At 38.9% G+C, this 20,701-nt stretch overlaps 2 protein-coding genes across 5 annotated transcripts in view; both read left to right on the forward strand.

The window, feature by feature from the left end:
- The window catches only part of MINDY3 (MINDY lysine 48 deubiquitinase 3), a 49,095-nt gene extending 34,623 nt beyond the window's left edge, over positions 1-14,472 (forward strand). For both annotated transcript variants that reach the window (XM_064408914.1, XM_064408919.1), the window contains exons 11-15: positions 3,509-3,581; positions 4,373-4,445; positions 9,294-9,381; positions 12,486-12,557; positions 13,407-14,472. In XM_064408914.1, the coding sequence (XP_064264984.1) occupies positions 3,509-3,581; positions 4,373-4,445; positions 9,294-9,381; positions 12,486-12,557; positions 13,407-13,556 (456 nt within the window). In that variant the 3' untranslated portion in view covers positions 13,557-14,472. The remainder of the gene's footprint in view (positions 1-3,508; positions 3,582-4,372; positions 4,446-9,293; positions 9,382-12,485; positions 12,558-13,406) is intronic.
- Positions 14,473-19,856: 5,384 nt separating this feature from the next.
- ITGA8 (integrin subunit alpha 8) overlaps positions 19,857-20,701 on the forward strand; it is a 113,047-nt gene continuing 112,202 nt past the window's right edge. Inside the window, exons 1-2 of one of the 3 annotated variants that reach the window (XM_064408898.1) lie at positions 19,857-20,243; positions 20,402-20,526. In XM_064408898.1, the coding sequence (XP_064264968.1) occupies positions 20,059-20,243; positions 20,402-20,526 (310 nt within the window). In that variant the 5' untranslated portion in view covers positions 19,857-20,058. The remainder of the gene's footprint in view (positions 20,244-20,401; positions 20,527-20,701) is intronic. The other 2 variants (XM_064408889.1, XR_010356243.1) reach the window with 2 other exon arrangements.

Here is a 20,701-nt window from a genome sequence, read left to right on the forward strand (position 1 = left end):
ATAATGGCCTCCCATTTTAGATCTTAAGGATTCTCTTTTCCTTGGTTTGATAAATAGCTCCTAGGAAAACCTACAAAAAAAGCTGCTATTTAATTTCAAGCAATGCCCAAATTCTGTTGAGCCTTCTTCATCTTAATGAGGGCCAGCAACTGGATTTTTATATCATTCTAAGTCTTTGAACCTTTTTTTGCTAATGTAATGATAATACATTTCCTGCTTTTCAACTGATACCAGTCTGTGTTAAATTTTAATTTTTGGTTCACTTCCTAGCCAATCCCTACAGGTAAAACTGTCTGATACCTTTAGGACACAAACTCATTTGTATGCATGGTGATACATATGGCACTTCTGCTCCTTGCCACCAAATAAAACTGCATTCAATTAATTCTTTTCTCTCTTAGTTAAGTGAGTTGTTATATGTCAGGCTCTAAACAGCATTTCAGTTCTGGCTTTGGTAGCAGGATCCCTTCACCTTTTGAAGAAGAACTTTCTCTGTGTGCTCTGGGGTACGTAGAGTGGATGTGGAGATTGGTTGCAAATGAATGATTACAGCCACAGGAGGATCTGAAGTTGGACGTTCTAATTTCAGAGCACTGTCCAATTTGAAATGCATTCCAGTCGTGTGTGAAAGACCTGTGTGTCCAAATTATAATGATACAGTTACATAGTACATCAGTAGGATTGTGTAAAGTGTCTTTTCTCTTTCAAAATGCAATCTCCAAAGGAACCTTGCTGACACATAAAATCAAATTTCTTTTTGAACCAGCTCCTCACTGAGATGCTGCGCCTGGCATCCAGTTTCAACAATCAGTTGTGAGACTCCTGTAAAATTGAAATTGGGCAATGGATTCAGAAGTCAGCTAGAGAGATGGGAATAACTTTCAGAGATCCCATCAACCTTGTTTTCTTAGGAAGCCATTTTGGAGAAGTTGATGCCTTGAAAGCCACTGATTATAGCACTGAAAAATACACACTTTTCTCTGTAATACAAGACTGTATTGAATAAGCTTCAGTTCTCCAGATGCAACTAAGCTATAGCAAGTTAAAAAGTTGATAAACCATCAGTGTTTCTATATTGTTTTTAGGTAAATTTTTATGAAGAAAGTTAGCATTACAATATGTAATTCTTCCACTTATCACTCAGTAGTGATAGTGTAGAACCATAAAGCAGTTCATTTGCATATGCAAACATATTTCATTTTTCAAGGCAATGGGTCTTTCAGGGTGTGGTTTTTGTAAAAATTCATGGCAAGGATTTCAGTGTGGCTTAGGCGTTATGTTCTGCTTTGGATTTGTCAAATGAAAAGTTTGGGAATGTTTTCATTCAAACTTATGAAGAATATTTTTTGCCTCTGAGGCTAAGCATGGGATCTTAAAATAACTGGTACTACTGATGAGAATAACTTTTCAAAGTAATATAAAATGACTTGTTTGTGTATCACAAGAGCCAATGAGTGAAACATGATTTTTGGGACATGTTGTTCTTACTATTGGAAATAATTATTGTAATTAACTGTTTATGAGATTCCCTTATATGGAACTTTTACTGCATGGGTTACATCAAAATACAATTCATAAGGCTGGGGTGGGGAATCTATTTTGGCACATATGGTGAAATATCAGCTTGGGCAGCTGAAATATGTTTTTGTTAGATGTTTATCACATTTTCAGCTTTATTTCATGAGGGACCTATGGTATTTTTTTCCCCAGTACAAATATATGGACTAATTGAAGTTTTTTAAGATATCTGCATAGTGGAAATGAATGACATGATAATTTAAGAGGTTGTGTGGTATTTCTGTGTAAGGGAGCTTGCATTTTAACTTTTTATACTACAGCAATCTCAGTGAAAAGTTAGAATTATTCTACAGGTAAGAGAGGTTGGGTTTTTGGTCGTCTGACTCAAGAGAGACTTTTCTAAGTTTCCATCTGAAGTTACTTGCTTAAAGCATCAGTACATCACATTTATAAAAAATGTTAATATGTAACAATTTGGAGGCTTTACCATATTTGAAAGTTCCTTTAAAAGAGAGACAATTTTCAGTATGACTAATGCATTTAGTGACTTCATCTCTAAGTTCTTCCCATGTATACATACATGAACTGAAAAACTAAGGACCTGGAAAAATTAAAATACTAACAGAAATACGTATTATTTGCAATTGGACTATGAAAAAATTGTTGGCAGTAGCAGCAAATTTGCTTTAAAGAAACTGTTTTGCATCACATGAAACTGTGGAAAGTACTACATGAACAAGATAATTTGTGGGTAGGCAGGACAGCACAAATGGTAATCTTTATTCTTGGATTACATTAAGATTGTATGGAAGGAACTGCATACTTGTAAACCAAAGTAAAATTATGTAGTTTACATTTGAAATTCTGTGTCTTTGCCATTGGAAGTTACTTTGGGTTATATCCTTCCATACCATTGGAAATTGTAAGAGTTCTCCCTTGTTGCTTAGGCTTTGTGAGCTGCTGATTTTTCTAATAAGAAACTACCACTAAAATATCCCATCTTCAGCGTTAAATCCTGAATATTGAAATCACTAATCATCTTGTTTTTAATAAGCTTTATGTGCTATGGCATCATTGGTTTGAAACTGAGAAATATTTACATTAGTTTATTGTAATACACTGTGGTAAGGAAATCTATTCCTGTTTAGTATGCTTTATATTCCAGATTAGAATAAGTTAGTCAAATATTACAAAATTTCTTTAAGAGTTAGTCAAATATTACAAAATTTCATAATGTGTGTATGTGCCTTATATAATAACAAGTGTTACCCATTATGACAAGTTATGTGCTCAACAACTGCACAACTTCATACTTTATTTGGCATCCTGAAACCAACTTTGTTGAGCTAATTTAGTCTTCTTGTCTGAATGTACTTTAAAGCATTTTAGAACATGTTAAACGTGAAGATACACTGTTAGAATATTGGTTTTCTTTAAATGTTCTAGTTATCATTCATTTATAAAATCAGTGGAAAATTTTTCATTTAACAGTGGATTTGTTTCTATTAAGTCATATTTATGGATCCTTAAAATTACATTATCATGATACTGAATTAATATAAAAATCTAGCATTTATATTTCCAGTACATGAAGCAAGCAGTTTTCAAGTTGTTCTGATCAGGAGAGATGAGCAGGACAAAGGGACTCCTCCAAAATTAGTTTCTCCTGTGCACTTTCCCACTTGGAGTTCTTGAGTGCAAATGATTGGAATTGTAGTTTCCAATTAGCTTTTGTGCCACAACATCTGCACAAAAAGACTTGCATATAATCAGCCTAGAAGTTTGTGGAATAATCTTTAGCATACTTCTTGATTGTTTTATGTCACTATCAGCAAAATTGCCAAGTTACTTTAATTTTTCTTCTGTTGTATTGAAGTTTTTATTAACTTAGGTTCCAACTGGGTGTAGTATGGCTAACTATTTTCTTAGTAATTTGTATCTGACCTAAGAATGTTTTATGTTTTCTTTGTGGGTTTTTTTAACTCCATAGGACATGGCCCTTGTTGCTCCTGAAGCACCTTCGGAACAAGCAAGAAGAGTTTTCCAGACATATGACCCTGAGGGTAAGGGCTGTACTTGGTGCTGAAATAAGATTTTTTAATAGAAATGTACTCATTAAGAGAGGAATGAAATGCCTGGTCCTTAAGAAATGTCCTGTACAGGAGTCAATCTACAAGTGACACTGAGCACCCTAGTCTACTGGAAGGTCACCCTGCCCACAGCAGGCAGGTTGGAACTAGGTGATCTTTAAGGACCCTTCTAACTGAAAACATTCCATAATTCTATGAAGAAATTATCTGAGAATTCTGCAGTAAGAGAATATGTGCAATAGGAAGTAGTTTTTTAAAAGAGACATTTTTTAACCTTGTTATATTCTTTGTAGTTAACATAAAGCTTGAATAAAATATATTTCTCCTATATTAAATTTTCATAAAACAGCTGCTCTGATACGATTCATTCTTCATGAGATTTTGTTCTTGAATGTATGCAGCATACAAGGAAAATTTTCTTATGTTTTGGAAAACAGAGGATGTCTAGCATTCAGGTACTATTTTAACTAACCGAAAGGGAAAAACGGTGCAGTTATTATCCCAAGGTACGTCGTGGAGAACTCTATACAAAGATTGAATTCTTAGCAAGTATTAAACTTCTAAGTCTATGGATGATAAATCCAGTTTCTGTATTGCACTTTTTTTTTAAGTGCCAGAAAAGCATTTGAAAACTCCTTTCTTTCTGGAGCCCAAATATTTACCTGCAAATTTTACATATAAAAATATGTTGTATTTGTAAGTGAAATTTGTTCTGGAAAGTGTTTTGTTTCTTTTCCTCACAAGAAACTTTGCTACTTCTTCAGATAATGGGTTTATACCTGACACACTGCTAGAAGATGTAATGAAGGCTCTGGACCTTGTTTCAGATCCTGAATAGTAAGTATAATAAAATTTAAATACTGCAGAATACTGGTTTTTTCCTAGTTTGGATTTTTTTCATTCTGGGCACAGGGTGTTATTTTCAAACGTTAAGCTTTAAATTTAAGGGGAGGAATTAAAATTAAGATGTCTCTAACTTTGGTAGTAATAATTAGAAGCAAAAAAAAACCCCTCAAACCTCCTGCATTACTATATATTCAGGAGATGGTCAGGATTATATTTTTATATATTAATGTAGGTGAAATGGTGTGTCAGAAGACCTAAACAGTCAAGGTATTCAGAGAGAAGTCTCTATTACCACTGGATCTTTCTGCTGAATTGGAAGCTGAAACAGCTTCAGTTACAGTTTTGTTTCCACCAGCACTCAGGACCTAGTAGTGTTTATAACTGCCATTTATTTTCAGAAATAACACATTGATTCCCAGGGTTGGAGTTAAAACTCAAATGTTTTATCTCTAACATGGACAGATAAGACTAATATTAAGTGAAAGCAGTTACTACATGTCAAAACTTACCATGTTTTGTGACTAAATGCTTAACCCAGAAAGGAGAGCCAAGCCCTTGTACTTTTTCACTGCTCCAAACGTTGCTTCTGCTCTCTTGTAAACATTTGGTCTAATTTAGTTGGGTCAAAACTGGGAATGACTATGGAGACTGTGAGTTTACTTACCAGAGCCATCTGAAATGTGATTGAGCCTATTTTCTGTCCTTTCAAACGTTTATAGTGTAGTTTATAATGAAGTTTACTGAGTTGTTCTCTGGAGGCTAGGAGTAAAAATTGAAATATAGAGATATCCAAAACAAAAGAAAGTACAAGACAAAAGACTCGCATTCATATTACAACAATAAGGGATGCAATTTGCAAAAGACTTCTTTTTAAAGGAGGGGAAAGAAAAAAAGCCGTTGTTTAATAGGTCTGAGAAGGTGACTTTCACCTTTTTGTTCTACTATCTCAATTTTTTATTCTACTGTCTCTGCAGAAATCCTCTTTCTTCGTTCAGTGGTTTTTCCATTTGGTTGTTTGTCTTTCAGGGCATTTTTGGCACAGCCCTATCCTATTTTATTGTGCATAGCACATAAAATATAAATTGATGGACAGAGAGGCAGTCAAAAGACCTGCTGTATTGAAAAGCCATGATCAAACCATGGAATATGCATGTCATCTCTTAAATAAACATATTGCCTATTATCTTGAGAACCTACTCTGTTTGGGTTCTAGATGTGCTGTCTTTTTAGTGTGGAACCCAAGTATAAATAATGTATTTCAAACTCCATACAGGCTTTTTTGCTTGATTTTTGTTTTTTTGTTCTTAAGTAAAATTAAAGGCCTTACCTCCAAATGTAGTATTTAAATTTGTGATTATCTAACTCAAGGCTTAAAGTTTCTCGGAATGTATAAGGATCAGATCTGATTAGAATTTTAGAACTGTAGAGGGGGAAACTCTGTTGAGCAGACATGAATTAGCAAGGTGACTTAGCCAGTACTGAATGTGGTTGCATGTGTTTTTAGTAAAATTTTCTAGTCTTTTAGTAAATGTATCTGAGAACCTACCTGTCTCTTTTGTTTTGTCTGTTTCTAAAAATCATTTGATGACCTTTAGGACACTGATTTGAGCACATCCATCAATGTAGGTTTAGCTTGCTTTTAAAAGATTTTATGCTCTCTATTTGACCAGTAGTGGAGGCTTTTGTTCCACACACTTCTCAGCAATATTGTACAAAGTCATCACTCCAACACTTGTAACCTCTTGAGTTCAGGTGCCAGGCTTTGCACTGAGGAGACTGAAGCACAATCAGACCTGTGTTCAGTAGCTCTTCTGTGGTACCAGTAACAGTGAAAGGTGTCCACGATTTGCTGAAAGAAAAAACCTCAGTTGAAATACAGTACAATCCAAGTTTATTAAATCTGCCCTCCTGCTTGACTGATAGAATTTTGTACAGTGGCCATGTTTAAAAACTTACATGGTGCTGCATTTTTAAATAGTTCTTGTATTTCTTTTCTGAGTATATATACCTTGCTTTACATAATTTTAAGTTCATTTTTAAATTATCTCTAATGGTTCTGTTTGCAAACACAATGTTTTTGCAATTCTGCTGCAGCATTTCAAGAATTTGGGCAGGTTTCAAACAGCCAGTGACATAGCCAAAATTTTTTACTTTGAGAGCAGTGAGAATGAGGAATAGAGGGATTGAAGTCCAGTATCTTGCAAGTTCTCAGTCGTGGTTTCACTTGAGTAGTGATTTTTTTAAAAAATAATAAATTAGCATAGTTTATAGGATACCACATTCAGTGTTACAAATTTTAAAATTCTTATCCCAAGGACCTTAATGGAGCCATTCTCTTCAGATTTGTTTAATACATCCTCTGTGTCTTGAGGGAGAAACCAAAAGAATTCAAATAACTTACTACTAGTCCTATGTTAAGACCAAGAAAGGAAGTTACTTAAAGGTGAAGAAACATAAGTGGTAGCCAAAAGGACAAAATGCTTCTGTGCAACAATCAAAAAGACCTTGGGAACTACACCTTCTGGTCACAGCCCCCAACAAAAGAGACTGGGGGGTGGTTAAAGGCCTAAGTAATAAAAGAGACATCTATGAGAAACTGAGAGTGTGTCTTCTTAAAGAAAAATGTAGCTGTGTACATGAAAAAATAGAAAGAATCTGGATTTGTGGGATGTTAAATGTAAATACAATATAAAGCAGAGTTAAAATCTGTAGACTAATAAGTAAAGTTATAAAACAAACCTAATAATATTCTTCTGAGCCCATCAGCGCCAAGGGACCTGCAAGAGCTTTGTAGTTCTGATGGATGATTCCCAATGTTTTAAAAGTATTCAAAGTCAATTAGAAAAGTGCAGTGAGTTCTTCATATTCACCAGAGAGGGTGGTAGGGAGCAGTTCTCCTCATCACTGGAGAAGATTACAGAGTGGTTCCACACTTAGGCATTTTGATGGGTGGTCAGAGTAAGTAACATTCTGAAGTGTCAAAATAAGTAAAAAAAATGCAAAATCCTGAAGAAATGTCAGAATGACATTGCTGAACTATTTTAGGTTACCTGCCACTGTGAGCTGCACTGGTACCAAACAGTATAGGAATGAGAAAGGTGACAAATGAACAATAGGACTTAGAAAAGGATTTGAAGGCCAGTCTAGAGAAAATTCACATATAAATGTATCATGTGTAAACATGGAATAGGAAGGAACATTTTTTGTAGATAAAGAATTGATCAAGGAATAAAAATGTCATTTTTTCTTAATAGAGGGAGATAATTAGAGGAATTTTACACGATTTTGTATTAAGTCTGTGAATTTTGTTATTTTACCAGCAAGGATTTGACAGTAGGGATTTGTATGATTGTTGCTGATACAAGTGTGTTTGAGATGTTAAAAAAAAGGATGTGTAAGAGCAGCAGAAGTTACTAGAAGATACAGGAACAGAGAAGTATCAATAAAATAAATGTAGATTGGTTGCTCAGGGGATAAAGCAATGCTGATTTCACACAGATATTATGGGTCTGTGAACTAGATATTACTGGTCAGGAAACAGATCTTGAGATTTAAACTCATAGTGATAGCCAGACTTACGGAGTGGGATTCCAAGGAGTTATGTCATTGTATAAATGCCTGATGTTTCACTCCATCTTGGAAAAAGAATATTATAGAAAGCTATCAACAAGGCTAATTAAAGCTACAGAATGCCATTAGTGCAAGGAAAAGCTAGGTTAGAACTGTTTGACCTGTAAAAGATAGACAACCATTGACACAGTAAATAGGGAATTACTATTAATTGCTTCACACTGTACAAAAATGAGGGGTCATCAAACTGAATCAGGTGACAGGTTCAAAACATAGAAGACACTTATTTCCAGAATCCATAGTTTAATTTGTATTTTTTGAGTGGAGTTTATTAAGAGCCAGAAATATAGATGGATTCAAAGCCAATTAGGCACATGCATGGAAAGAAAAATATATATCTTTGTGTTTTAGATACTGCCTGTCACTGAAGATGTCTTTGAGCAGCAGACTGCTGGAAATGGGGAGGGTAAACTAAGGATGTGTGTTTGCCCTGTTGTCCCCTATCATAAGCCTCCACTCTGACCAGTGTCAGGAACAGGACACTGGGCAAGGCACTCTGGTTTGCCCCAGTGAGGACATTCTTGTGTACGGTACAGCTTGGAACTCAAGCAGAGGGCTAGATGCAAGTAGATACAATCTGCTGCCTGTAGAAATATATTGCTTAAATAGATGTATAGTCTTACAATTGACCTTCATTTGCAGTGACCTGAAATTAGACTGTAGTCATGCAGTAAGGCTTCCAGATTAGTATTGTTAGTATTTCCATTGTTTGTTGGTTCTGGCTTCTTTGATACCGAGTACGTGATGCAAATAAGAAATGTATCTGTTAGATTTAATTTTATTTCAGTGTACTTAGCAAATCTTGGAAGGTATTCAAATCTCTGTTTAAAAACAGGTTGTTTGGCAGTCACAGAGCTATATTTGAAAGGTGGCTGGTTTTTGTATCTTTAAAGAATGCTTACAAGACAGCAAAATGCCTTTTGGGCTGTAAACCTGGTTTTAGATTATATGGGTTTCAAATTATTTTACCAAATATGGTGGTCCTTGAGAATTATCATTTATTTAATTTAAAATAACAGATTACTTTTACTTAAAAATAACCATGTTTTGGCAACTTGCATGCCATTCTGGTGCAGTTGTCACTTACGATTAAAAATAGAATAGTATTGCTATACTTGGCAGTCAGTACTGTGGTAGCATAGCATAACTTAGTCATGCAAGAATAAAAGTGTCTTACTCATACTTTTATATTCAATGTTTTTGTCTTAGTGTAAACCTCATGAAGACCAAATTAGACCCAGAAGGACTGGGCATCATACTACTGGGTCCCTTTCTGCAAGAATTCTTCCCTGAGCAGGTAATCAATATAGCTTCATTGCTGCAGAGCATTTCTATTCTGTTTGGCTTTGAGAATCATTAAAAACTTTCATTAATATCACAAGAGTAAATTTTAATAAGTATTGTGTTCATTCAGCTCAGCTAATTAGCAGATAACTTCTGTATTCCACCACAAATGGTAGACTTCTGTTTTCTGTAACACATCCATGATTTTGTCAGCTCTACACTGGAAGGAAACTCCATTGTTCTAAATTTAACTTCAGGAAATATATAAGCATTTTGCATATGACATTGAATTGTTTCCTTACTCAGAAAGTTCATCTGAGTTTGGTTTTTCTGAGAATAAATGACCATACTGGTTTTATCAATATTAAAAATGTTGCTTGCAAATGGAAAAAGGTTATAAACACATTTAAAACTATTTTTATGTACATTTCTTGATAATGTAAAATTTTTGACAGTTTAACAAAAAAGTCATTATAGATTTAGATTTAACATATGTGGAAGTTAGGGTATTGGAAAGTTATTTTCAGACACTCAGTCTGTTCCATATATTCTTTAAGACTGCACCACTACTGAGAGGCAGGTGTTAACCTAGCACTGCTGTCCTCTTTCCTCTTTGCCTTGGATCACATTTTCCTGCTCTCACACTGCCTTCCTGCCCCCAGGAGCCTCTTTAAACAGATTTGTGGTAAACCAGAACAGGGAGCTGGTCTGGATCAGAGCTCTGTTTGCAGATGTGTGGGGGCTTGTTCCATGGCCATGCACATGCTTGTATTGGCAAAAAAGAGCAGGTTTTCCTGGAGTAGAAGAATAGGCTGGTGGAAGAAGAAGGGCTGAGAGGTGTACTTCTTTAAAGACTTTTTAGCTTAGTCTGTCACTGAAAGTATGTGGCTTAATTTTTCAATCAAGGAAATGTGAAGCTGATGGGTTTTAGTGCCTTCAGCAAGATTCTTTTTGTTAGGATTGTGCAGCTCCGGGTATAACATTCTGTACTATGAAACATCCTGGTCAGTCAGAAGACACTAGAAGTGCACTGCCAAAGATGGTAGGGATTGAATATATCATATCATTCAGATTTCATCATCTGGAGGAAGGAGAAGGAGGAACTAGTGCTCATTTTCTCTGGCCTTTTAGAATTACATCTGCTTTATATTTTTGCCAACTGTTTCTTCTTCCTTTCATTTGTTTATACAGAAGTGGAAATACATGTACAATTGAATAGAATTTGTTTCTTACAATTATATTACATTTGCAAATCTGGAAGATTCCACTGCTTCATTTTAGGCCCCAGATGCTTAGAATGAAGTTCAGAATGCCAAAGAACATCCTCCATCATTGGCTGTGCCTAAACTGTCCAGTACCATGGGCCATAGGGAGGTGGAGGAGAAAAGAGCCATTGTTTGGGACTGCTGCCTCTCGTGCCTGTCATAAGGGCATCACTGACTGAAGAGGGGTAGCTGGAGAACAAAGCACAGTGCAATCATGGGCAGAACCCTGCCTTGGTCACCTTGGTGGGGGAACTCTGCCTCCTGTTAAAGTTGGAGCCCCTGAGTCAGTGCCTGTCTGTCAAGTGCTAATTCCCTGCTACATGTGATTCCCCACCACTGTGTTTCCTGTCCTGTTAAACCTTCACTGGCTCCAGTGAAAAACATGGGAACTGTTACTGCCTTATGGGTGCTGTTTGAGCAATCAGTAATCATGTTTTGGACTGGAAAGTGCCAGCAGTATCCATTTTTTCAACCTGTCTGCACTTTGTGGATCAGGTAGCAGTAGCCCTTACCCATACTGATACCTTGCTCAGAATTCTTTCTGAAACAGAAATTCTGTAGAAATGAGATTAATATCTTTGAAAGTCTTTCTTTCAAATACTGTGAGGAAATAGCAGATACCAGTCATGGTTGGAATTGCTGATGTTAATATTTGAACATCTAGCTAGGGCTTGGGAGATCCAGATTGGATTCCTTTGCTGAGAATATTCAAACCCCTATTCTTATTCTCCTAAAAAGTACTCAACTCCACCTTGAAAGCAGGAAGGTATCTCAGTTTTCCTTCTGAAAACTGTTGGCTTAGAAAAAATTATTCAAAGCTATTCAGCCTGACTCCTTACTACTTAGGGCAGTCACCTGGAGAGGGGGATTCCTGAATTCCATGCTAGCCTTTTTTTTTCCCCTTTTTTTTTTTGAAACAATTACAGCATTTTTCCCCTTCTGCGTGAGCATAACTTCCTCAGGGAAATGAATGTGTCCTCTTGCCTTTCCCAGGAAGGCTTAATTTTATTTCTCTCTGTGAAGCAACTTCTGTAAGCAGAGTTACCAGAGTTACTTCTTACCTTCCTTTTCACCACCCTCCCTCCACTGAATAACCTGGATGGCTGTGAGAGACCCACAGAGAGATAGAGTTTGTGAATCATTCAAGAGTAAATGAGGGTTTTTGTAATCTGATGGATGTACTGTAACCTGAGCAGATTTATTCTCATTCCAGCCTTTACTTCCATGTAAAAGGGATAAGCTTTTGTTTGGAGCCTGGTCCAGTAGATATGAAAGAGTTGATACTACACCTGATGTGTGTTTCCTGGTTCACTGAAATCCAAAACTTTCAGTCCTCTTCGGACTACAGCATTTCAACCCCTGGAATGGTAAAGATCACCAAGAGCCAGTAGCTTTGCTGTTGGACCTCAGCAGAACCAGTGTCTTCAAAATTAGTGTAGTTAGACAGGCATGGGAGTGTATTAGCTTTTTAGCTCTCAGATAGGGGGCCAGAGATTGGATCTGGTCCTTAGGAAAAAACTTTGTGGTGTCCAAACCATCATAAATAATATGCATGTGACTACTGCATAAGGTGTCTGACATGAAAAATTAGGATGGCTTCTTCACGGTCAGTGCTGAAGTTGTACTTCTGATCATCCACGTGAACACAGAAATTCATGGCTTGCTCTTGGGGACATTACTCATTAATTTACTAACATCTGTGTTTTTATTTCTGATAAGAAAGGTAAAATGAAGATTTGAAGAAATGGCACTTTTCAAGTCTTACTGGTTGAATGTATCTGTCTAGTTGTAAAGAGAAGAGAATCAAGGCACAATGGATGCCACATGAAATTAACTGTCTTCTTTCTATTAGGACTCCAGGGTTTCAGAGTCATTCACTGTTTACCATTACAATGGACTGAAGCAATCTAATTATAATGAAAAGGTAAGATTTGCAATTACTCCCTAATAACAGTCACAAACAAAACTGAATATAATTGAAGGCAAAATACTCTAACTTGAAACAGACTTTTTACAAAGCTATTATTTTGATAATTTTCTTCCAAAATTACATATTTGGAATTGGAAACTTCTTTGTGCTCCTAATTGTATTTGAGCTACTATACTGGATTGCTTGGCCAAACCAGGTCTCTGAAACTCTGTGTTTTGAAAAGAGCACTTCTCACACCTACCTGTCATAAGCGGGGGTCTGAACTGCTACGGACAGTGGAGGTGTAACACACACAAAGTGCAACTTCTAGAAGTAACTCTACATCTAAATTAGTTGTTTAGAATTTTTTGTTAATTTTTTTAGTAGTACATGCTCACATGACAAAATTAGGGGGTTTTTTTGGAGCCATTTACTGAGGAAACATAAATGACCTGTTTTCAGCGTTCTTGAGAAAAGGGGTATACCAGATATGATATGACTGCTTTTGAGTTCCAGAAGGAGAATTCAGAGTAAAAGACTGTAAGGCATTAAGAGACATAAGGAGCAAGAAAGACTTAAGTAAGACTTCTTCCAGAAAATATACCTACTCAGTCTTTGGAATAGCTTGTAGTTAAGTCCTTAAAATTACCCCTGTGAAATCTCCAGTGGTTTCATACCCCAAAATGTAAGCAGAAGCATTCAAAGATCAGCGTTTTTCAATTTCATAAATTCCATTTTATTAAAAAAGGAAGTATGTAAAACTTCACAGATGTGATGTGTATTATTACAAATCCTCTCTGGCCTGGTGAAATACTCATCTTCCAGTTCTTGAGCAGGCTGACCGAGTTGGGTTTGCTTTGACAGGTCATGTACGTGGAAGGCACAGCAGTTGTGATGGGCTTTGAGGAGCCCATGCTGCAGACGGACGACACTCCGGTGAAGCGCTGCTTGCAGACCAAGTGGCCGTACATAGAACTGCTCTGGAGCACGGACCGCTCCCCTTCCCTGAACTGACGGCGGCCGCGAACAGCACCCGGCCTTCGGATCCCCCGCGGGAGCCGGAGCCGCGGCTCGCTCCGGGAGTGCCACACTTTGACTGTGCGGAGTCATACACTGGCATCACTGAGGAATTGTAAATAATGATTACAAACACTTTTTCAGTGTTAATTGGAATATTTAATTTTTTAATCAGATTGATTTCTATTATAATAGTTTGTCTTTTTTGGCCACTGTAGTACTGTTAATGTGAGTTATCCTTAAAAAAAAAAAAGCCTACTTATAAAGTCTTACCGTTATTTTGCCATCTCATAAAGATTTGAAAAATTCTGATATTGCAGAATCTGCATATTAGATGTCAGATCTTTAAACATAAAACATATTCAACTTTCTCAGAATCATATAGGCATGTTTTATTATTTAAATTATATTAGCTTACATTACAGTACCATAATGTGTGGACTAGACTGGCCTTTGCACTGGATATGTTTTAATGAATTTAAATTTTCTGCAGTTTTTCCTAAAATCTAATTTTACCTAAAGAGCTTGCACAATGTGACATAAATAAGATACATTTTTAGGAATAAGTATAATTCTTAAATACTCTTTCTTGGCAGTTGTATATTACTGTGGCTTAGTTATTGGGCATGTTAAAAGTGAACAGAAAATCTGAGGAAAAAATAAATATATTAATATTTATTTGAATTTGTATAAATGAAATGTAAAAACAGCAGAATTTCTTGTTCTGTAATCTCTAAACTATTCAAAACTTACAATATTGCCAAATACCTCTTCTTAATTTGTCCAAACAGCAGTGTAAGCCAGCATTACTGTATGTGTTAAGTGCATGAGAACATCTGTTATTACATTATTATATTCCTTTATTTATTATCAACTTCTTAGCCCTAAAATAAAATCTTTTCCTTGAATCATATATTATTAAAAGTTTGGTTTACTTGGACTTCTTTGCTGCTTCTCTGAGATGATGAAAAGGAACCACAGGTTTAGAAATGTCAACTTTCCAGTTGAATGCATCTTGGGGGAGAAAAAGCCCACACCAAAAGGTAATTTCCTAACTTCTGGAATTACCATGATCATTCCTTATTGCAGACTGTCAGCACAGTATCTTGGTATTAAGAGAGTATTTTTCTTGGAATTTTTTTTTTTTTCAGAAAAATAAATCTTTTGCAGATATCAATGATTTGCAAAGATTCCTTAATTGGACTTTATTTTGAATGCAAGTACTCTGTCTTGCAGTGTGGGCTTGACATTAAAAACTTGTGCAACAGTGGTATTGCTGCTGAAAAATATAGATAAATAAAGAGAATCTGCTTGTCAAGTATGGAATTTTACTTTTAAAAAAATGCTCAAGCTTTATAGATATTTGTTTTAGCTGGTTTTGCACACTTAAGATGTCTTTAGACTTCCACTGACACCTTGGAAGGGGGAAATTCACTTTTCTTGCTGTTTCTCTTGAATTTTGGTGTCTATCCTTGGCTTGTACTAGAGTATCTCACACCAAATTTTGCACTGAGTCATAGCTTGAATCTGTTAGAATATGCATCCTTTTTTCAGCCCACTCTCATAAAATTGATGTTCTATCTCCCAGAAAAAAAAAAAAAATAGAAGCCCAGCTGATGTGAGATCTGTCTTTAAGCATTAGTCTGGATTAAAACTTCTGCTGTAGTCTAGAGACATTTAGCTGATGATGGTATGATTTAAGAGCCCTCATTCCTGTATCGTTTTTACTTCATACTGCCTAGCTGTTAGAGGCCTGGATTCTGGTTTACTTCACTTATTTTTGGATACAGAGGCTGACTAGCAGTGCTTTATGGCATTCAGACAGCTCATCTGAGAGCCTCAGCCAAGTGAACCTTTCTGGCCTTTCTTCTGTGATGAGAAATGGGAGAGATTCTGCCTTTATGGAAATTCACTTTTTGTCCCCTAAAAGAATGTGGTTATTTAGATGGCAGACATAAAACATGCAGGACATTAATGTTTGCTACATTTGATTTGCTTTCACAGAAAAATACCTAGAAACCTATACACAGGCTGTTCTGCTCCAAGTGCTGCCTATGTGTGTGTGTATATTGCAGTTTGCAAATTGAGGCCTAGTCAATGAAATCAGAGCACTCCATGGAATTAAATGCATGCTGTAAGTAACCAGAGCAAATTGGTAATGCTAACTGTAAGCAAGTGTGTGAGCTAAATATGCAAGTAAATGACATTTTGATTAATACTCTAGGGGGTTTTATGTATTGCAAAGTCATTCAATTTTAATTGCCAAGGAAAGGTTGTCTCTCTTCTGGGAGACAGCTACTATTCTAGCTGAAAACATGGTGCAGTTAGCAGGATGTTGGACAGTTGGTCTGGAAGACTGGTCTTTCCTTCCCATGTCTCAAAACCCTTTGAGACAGAACATACATGTTGGTGTCTTTTTGCTCTAAATTTACTTTGGTAAAAAAGAGGTGTTGGGGGGTGAAGGGTCCTGGTGTCAACTGCTGGGTAAATGGTAAAAGAAATTATTCCCACTTCAATGTACACTGAGGTTCACAGTCAGAGAGCTCCAAATAAGTTATCTAAGTAAATAATAGACTACTTGCAGTGCTTCATATTAGCCCAGATGAGTTATATTTGAAGGCTGACAGCTACTACATATTTGCTTTGTTGAAGTCTGAACTGTTTAAAGGTAAGCAGCCAGTACAAACCCAGATGTAAATCTCCTTGTTAGAATCCACACAAAGGGCCCTTTAAAACAGTTAATCACTTAAGTACATGCTGGGCATTTTGGTTTTTGGATGCTTTTGTTGAAGTTCTGTTCCTTCAGACAGTTACAATTTATGTTTATCTGGTTCATCTATATGCTTTCTCTCATGTCTTTCAGTTCTTGCGTGGATGAGTTTAGGTTAAATAAGCCCAAGATGGGTCTTGATGGAGCAGACAGGCAGAAACAAGAACCTCCCTTAGTGCAACACAGTGATTTGCTGTCCAGCTGGATGAGTGTCTGCAGTCAGGCTGTGGGCACCTACTCTGTGTGCTCCTGCTGAGCAAGGCTGCTCAGCACAAAACATCCAGCATGTTCTGGAGGGCACCTTCAGCCTCCCTGTGCTGCAGCTCTGCTCCTGGTCATAGCCTGAGGTGCAATGGGAGCACTGCATCCACAGCTTCCCCTGCAGCATCCTGTCCTTTGGGGTCTCACACACAAAGTCTCTAATTTCACCAGCGTAGTAGATTGGCTCATTAGACTCATTTTACGTTGATTTTGTGAGGCTAATACCTATAACTAATGAAAAATCAGTATTTCCATGGATCTCTTGAAAATAAACTGATTTTTCTGTAGACTATATGCTTTGGTTGATAGATTGATTTAATCTGCTTTGATTCAGATTGATTTAGTCTGCTCAATCTAAAATTAGGCTTAACACTTTTCATGTAGGAATTACTTCTGCTAAGATTTTTAACTTGGACAATGTTCACAAAGGTGAGGTTCAAAGAGGAATGCTGAACATCTCTTGTCAGCATGTCATCCTGGATTCAAACTCGCTCTCTTTGTAATGCATGGTCACATTCTCATTTTATCCTCTTGCAACACAATAATCAATACAAAATACTTTCTATGTAGTTACTCCAGCTACAGCTCAGGAAAAGGCTTCTGGCCTACAGAAACAAAACTAGGAAACAGTTGAAAGGTAAGTTTTCTGTGGGAGTTGGACATTTCAGCTTCTGTACTGCCATATTTTGAAAAGATTTAACAGTAAAATTATCACTTATTTTGATAAGATTTATACTAAAAGTCCATGCAATTCTTTGAAATACTTGTTCCTCTGCCAGCATGTTCATTACTAAAAAATAGCATAAATAACATTAAAGCTCTGATAATGGAGCCTCCTACAAAAAAATAATATTTAAGTTTCGTCTCAGCAAATCTTTCCATAGAAGATTAGACTCCTCTATTTTTAAGATTAGGGTAGATAGTGATTGGCTAAATGTTCTTATGAAAGCTCTCTGTCCTGGCTCCAGGTGTGGTTCTAGAGCCTTTTAAGACTTTTTAGTTAGATTCAAAGGAGTTAATGTAATTAATGTATCAGACCACATGTACACTAATGTACAAGCTTCAGTCTACCAACAAATGGCGGAGCTGCTTACCTCTGATGCAGTGCAGATCAGTGTGCACTCCAGACATTATGAAAGTCCAAGGAAAGCAAGAGATGAAATAAGCTTCTAGGGATCAGAACAGGTCCAGCTTGTTTAGGAAAACACTACAAATTCTTAGAAACATAAATTGTTTATCTCTTTGAATTGATTTGGAATATCCTGCATGCATATGTCTCTACTTTATAAAGAGAGAAAGGAAAAGGGTAAGGGGAGGGGGACACTGTTGTAGGTTAACACTTTGGGGGTAAAAGGATCTTGAGAGTTCCTTCTTTTCATGCTGTCTTGCCTTCCTATAGGTTTTAGCATTGATAGCCATTTGAAACACTTCTTTGCTTTTTAAAATTCGGCTTACAAATACCAGGTTAGATGGCATGTGTCTCTAACTGTAAGGCAGGTACAAGGGGAGCACATGAGAGCTGCCTGTGTTCTTGCTTATGCCTCTTCAGCTTCATTTGTGTAAACACTCTCCAGCTGTGCTAATTACTGAATTTTAACTGCTTTGAATGGATCAGTAAAGTGGCTACAGCACCAGAATGTGCTACCTTCTCGCTTCTGGGTGCCAGTGCTCTGGACTGGAGTCTGAGCAGTTCTCCGAGCACCAGAAACTGCATTTGTGACACTCAGCCTTGGAACTGATTGCTGTGCTAAAAAGGAGCATTATCATCATCATCATTATTTAGCGTAAGGCAACACAAGTTCTGAATGCATTCAGTTGCCTCAAAACTGCATGACTTTTAGGAGGAGGTGTTGATCCTATAGTCATTTAGAAGTACCTCACTTCTGAATTTATTAGTACTGCTTAGATCTGTAAGAGATACTTGTACAATGTAAAATAATACAATAGTGTGAATGGTGATGTTTCACTATTTAGGAAATAAATTTGGCATAAATACAAGGCAGGCAGAATTAAGAGATATTACAAGCCTGTGGGGACAGCTAAGGGTCACAGCTAATGCTGGAAACAAACACATAGTTCTATTTTTGTGAAAAGGAATGTCAGTCTTATCTGAATAATCTTGCCAAGAAGCACTTAAAATAAAACAAACACAAAAGTAAAGTAACCAGAACCTCACAACAAAACAAACTGCTCTCAACTGCTTTCATAGGTAGATCTACTATAGCATGTTTGTAAATGGGTTCTCTATTATTTTGATCTTTCTCTGATTCTGTTTGGACATATCTGCATTTTAAATGCTGAAAAACAATTCTTTTTCCTTGTTGTTACCGTGCTGATTACATGGAAAAAAAAATGTTTCTCCTTTTCTTCTTGCGTTGACCAGAAAAAACTATTAATAATGCTGTCCCCTCAAGATGTGGGTGTGGTGCCACACTTGGCTTCGTAGGGGAAGGGAGCATCTCAGGCAGCCAGGTTTTTCTGTACATTCTTAACAAAACCAGTTAAAACTGTTGTGGAGCTTGCAGGGGCAGAACAGTTCTAGACGGGAGTTATACAGCCCCATCCTTTTTAATTACTTTTACAAAGAAATTACCGAGGAGCTTTCTAAAAGCGCAGTTCCATTCTGTGCCACGTTCAGTTGGTTATTTCTGCGGGAAAAGCGGCACGGCACCTGCGCCTGCACGGAGCGCGCTGAAGGCTCTCCTCGGCGCCGCTGTCAGCTGCCCCTTCAGCTCCTGAGAGCTCCGCGTAGCCAGGCACCCACGGGGAGACTGGGAGAGCAACGGGGGAATCGCATCTTCCAACGCCTCCTCAGCTCCGTGCCCCGCTCCTCATCTTCCCCCTGCTTACAAGGGGATTTTTCGTTGCTGAGGTCCTTTGGTTTCTATTTAATAATGGCCATGCCGAGCAACCAAATAACAATCTAAGGGAGGTTTACATTTTTTCAATGCGCTTCAGTTTCCTAAAAGAGATTTTCAAGTATCACGCTCTTCAGTTCAACCCCTTGAAAATTATGGAAGTCGAGAGAAATTCAACTCGAAACCACCAGCCCACACTCCGGCATCTCCCGCCGTGGACACGACAGTCCCACGGCAGCCATCGGTAGCCGCAGGGCAGTCAGGGGGTGTCCAGCTTAGCCGGCGTTTGTCCCAGATTCCCCGGCGGAATTCCCGGCGCTGCTTTCCCGCCGGGCACCGCCGTGAGGGCAGCCCTGCCCCGCGCGCCGCCAGGGGGCGCCCGGGCGCGCGTCCCCCGGGGGGCGAGCGGGGCCGAGCGGGGCCGAGCGGGGCCGAGCCTCCGCGCCGCCCCCGCCCGCGCACGGCGGCAGCCGGGCCGCTCCTCTCCGCCCCGCACAGCTCCGCTCCGCTCCGCACGGCCGCCGCACCTCTCGGCCCCGCTCCGCACCGCACGGCCGCCGCACAACTGCGCTCCGCTGTGCCAGCGGGAGCCGCCGCGGAGGCGGCGAGGATGCTGCCCCTCAGCCGCGGGCGGCCCCGCCGCTGGCAGCACCCGCTGCTCCTCCTGTCAGCGCTGCTCTGGGCGCCGGCGCTGGTGGCTTTCAACCTGGACGAGGAGAAGCTGACGGTGTACAGCGGGCCCCCGGGCAGCTACTTCGGGTACTCGGTGGACTTCTACATCCCCGACCCCAGCACGTGAGTGCCGCCGCCGGGGGTGGCGGGGCCGGGCCGCCCCGCGCCCGGGGAACGCTGCGGGAAGGCGGTGGGCGAACGGCGGCGTGGTGCCCGGCGGTGCCAGCGCCCATCGCCCGCCTGCCCCGATCGCCCCGGTGACCTCGCGGTGTGTTTCGCAGGGTCAGTGTCCTGGTGGGAGCTCCCAAAGCCAACACCACGCAGCCGGACATCGTGGAAGGAGGAGCGGTGTACTACTGCGCCTGGCCCGCCGCCCGCTGCCGGCAGATCCCCTTCGACAACACCAGTGAGTGCGCGGCTGTCCCGCGGCAGCGCTGTGCGTGTCGCGCCGCCGTGCCCGCGTCCCCCTCAGCTCCTCCGCCATCCCGTGCTTGGGCTTTGATCCGAGTATCTGCCCTCGGATAGAAATCCCGCTCCTGGGAGTCTGAATGCATATGCTCTTGCAGGGAAGGGTTTAATGG

Source organism: Passer domesticus, chromosome 1 (genome assembly GCF_036417665.1).
Source record: "Passer domesticus isolate bPasDom1 chromosome 1, bPasDom1.hap1, whole genome shotgun sequence".
Taxonomy (NCBI): domain Eukaryota; kingdom Metazoa; phylum Chordata; class Aves; order Passeriformes; family Passeridae; genus Passer; species Passer domesticus.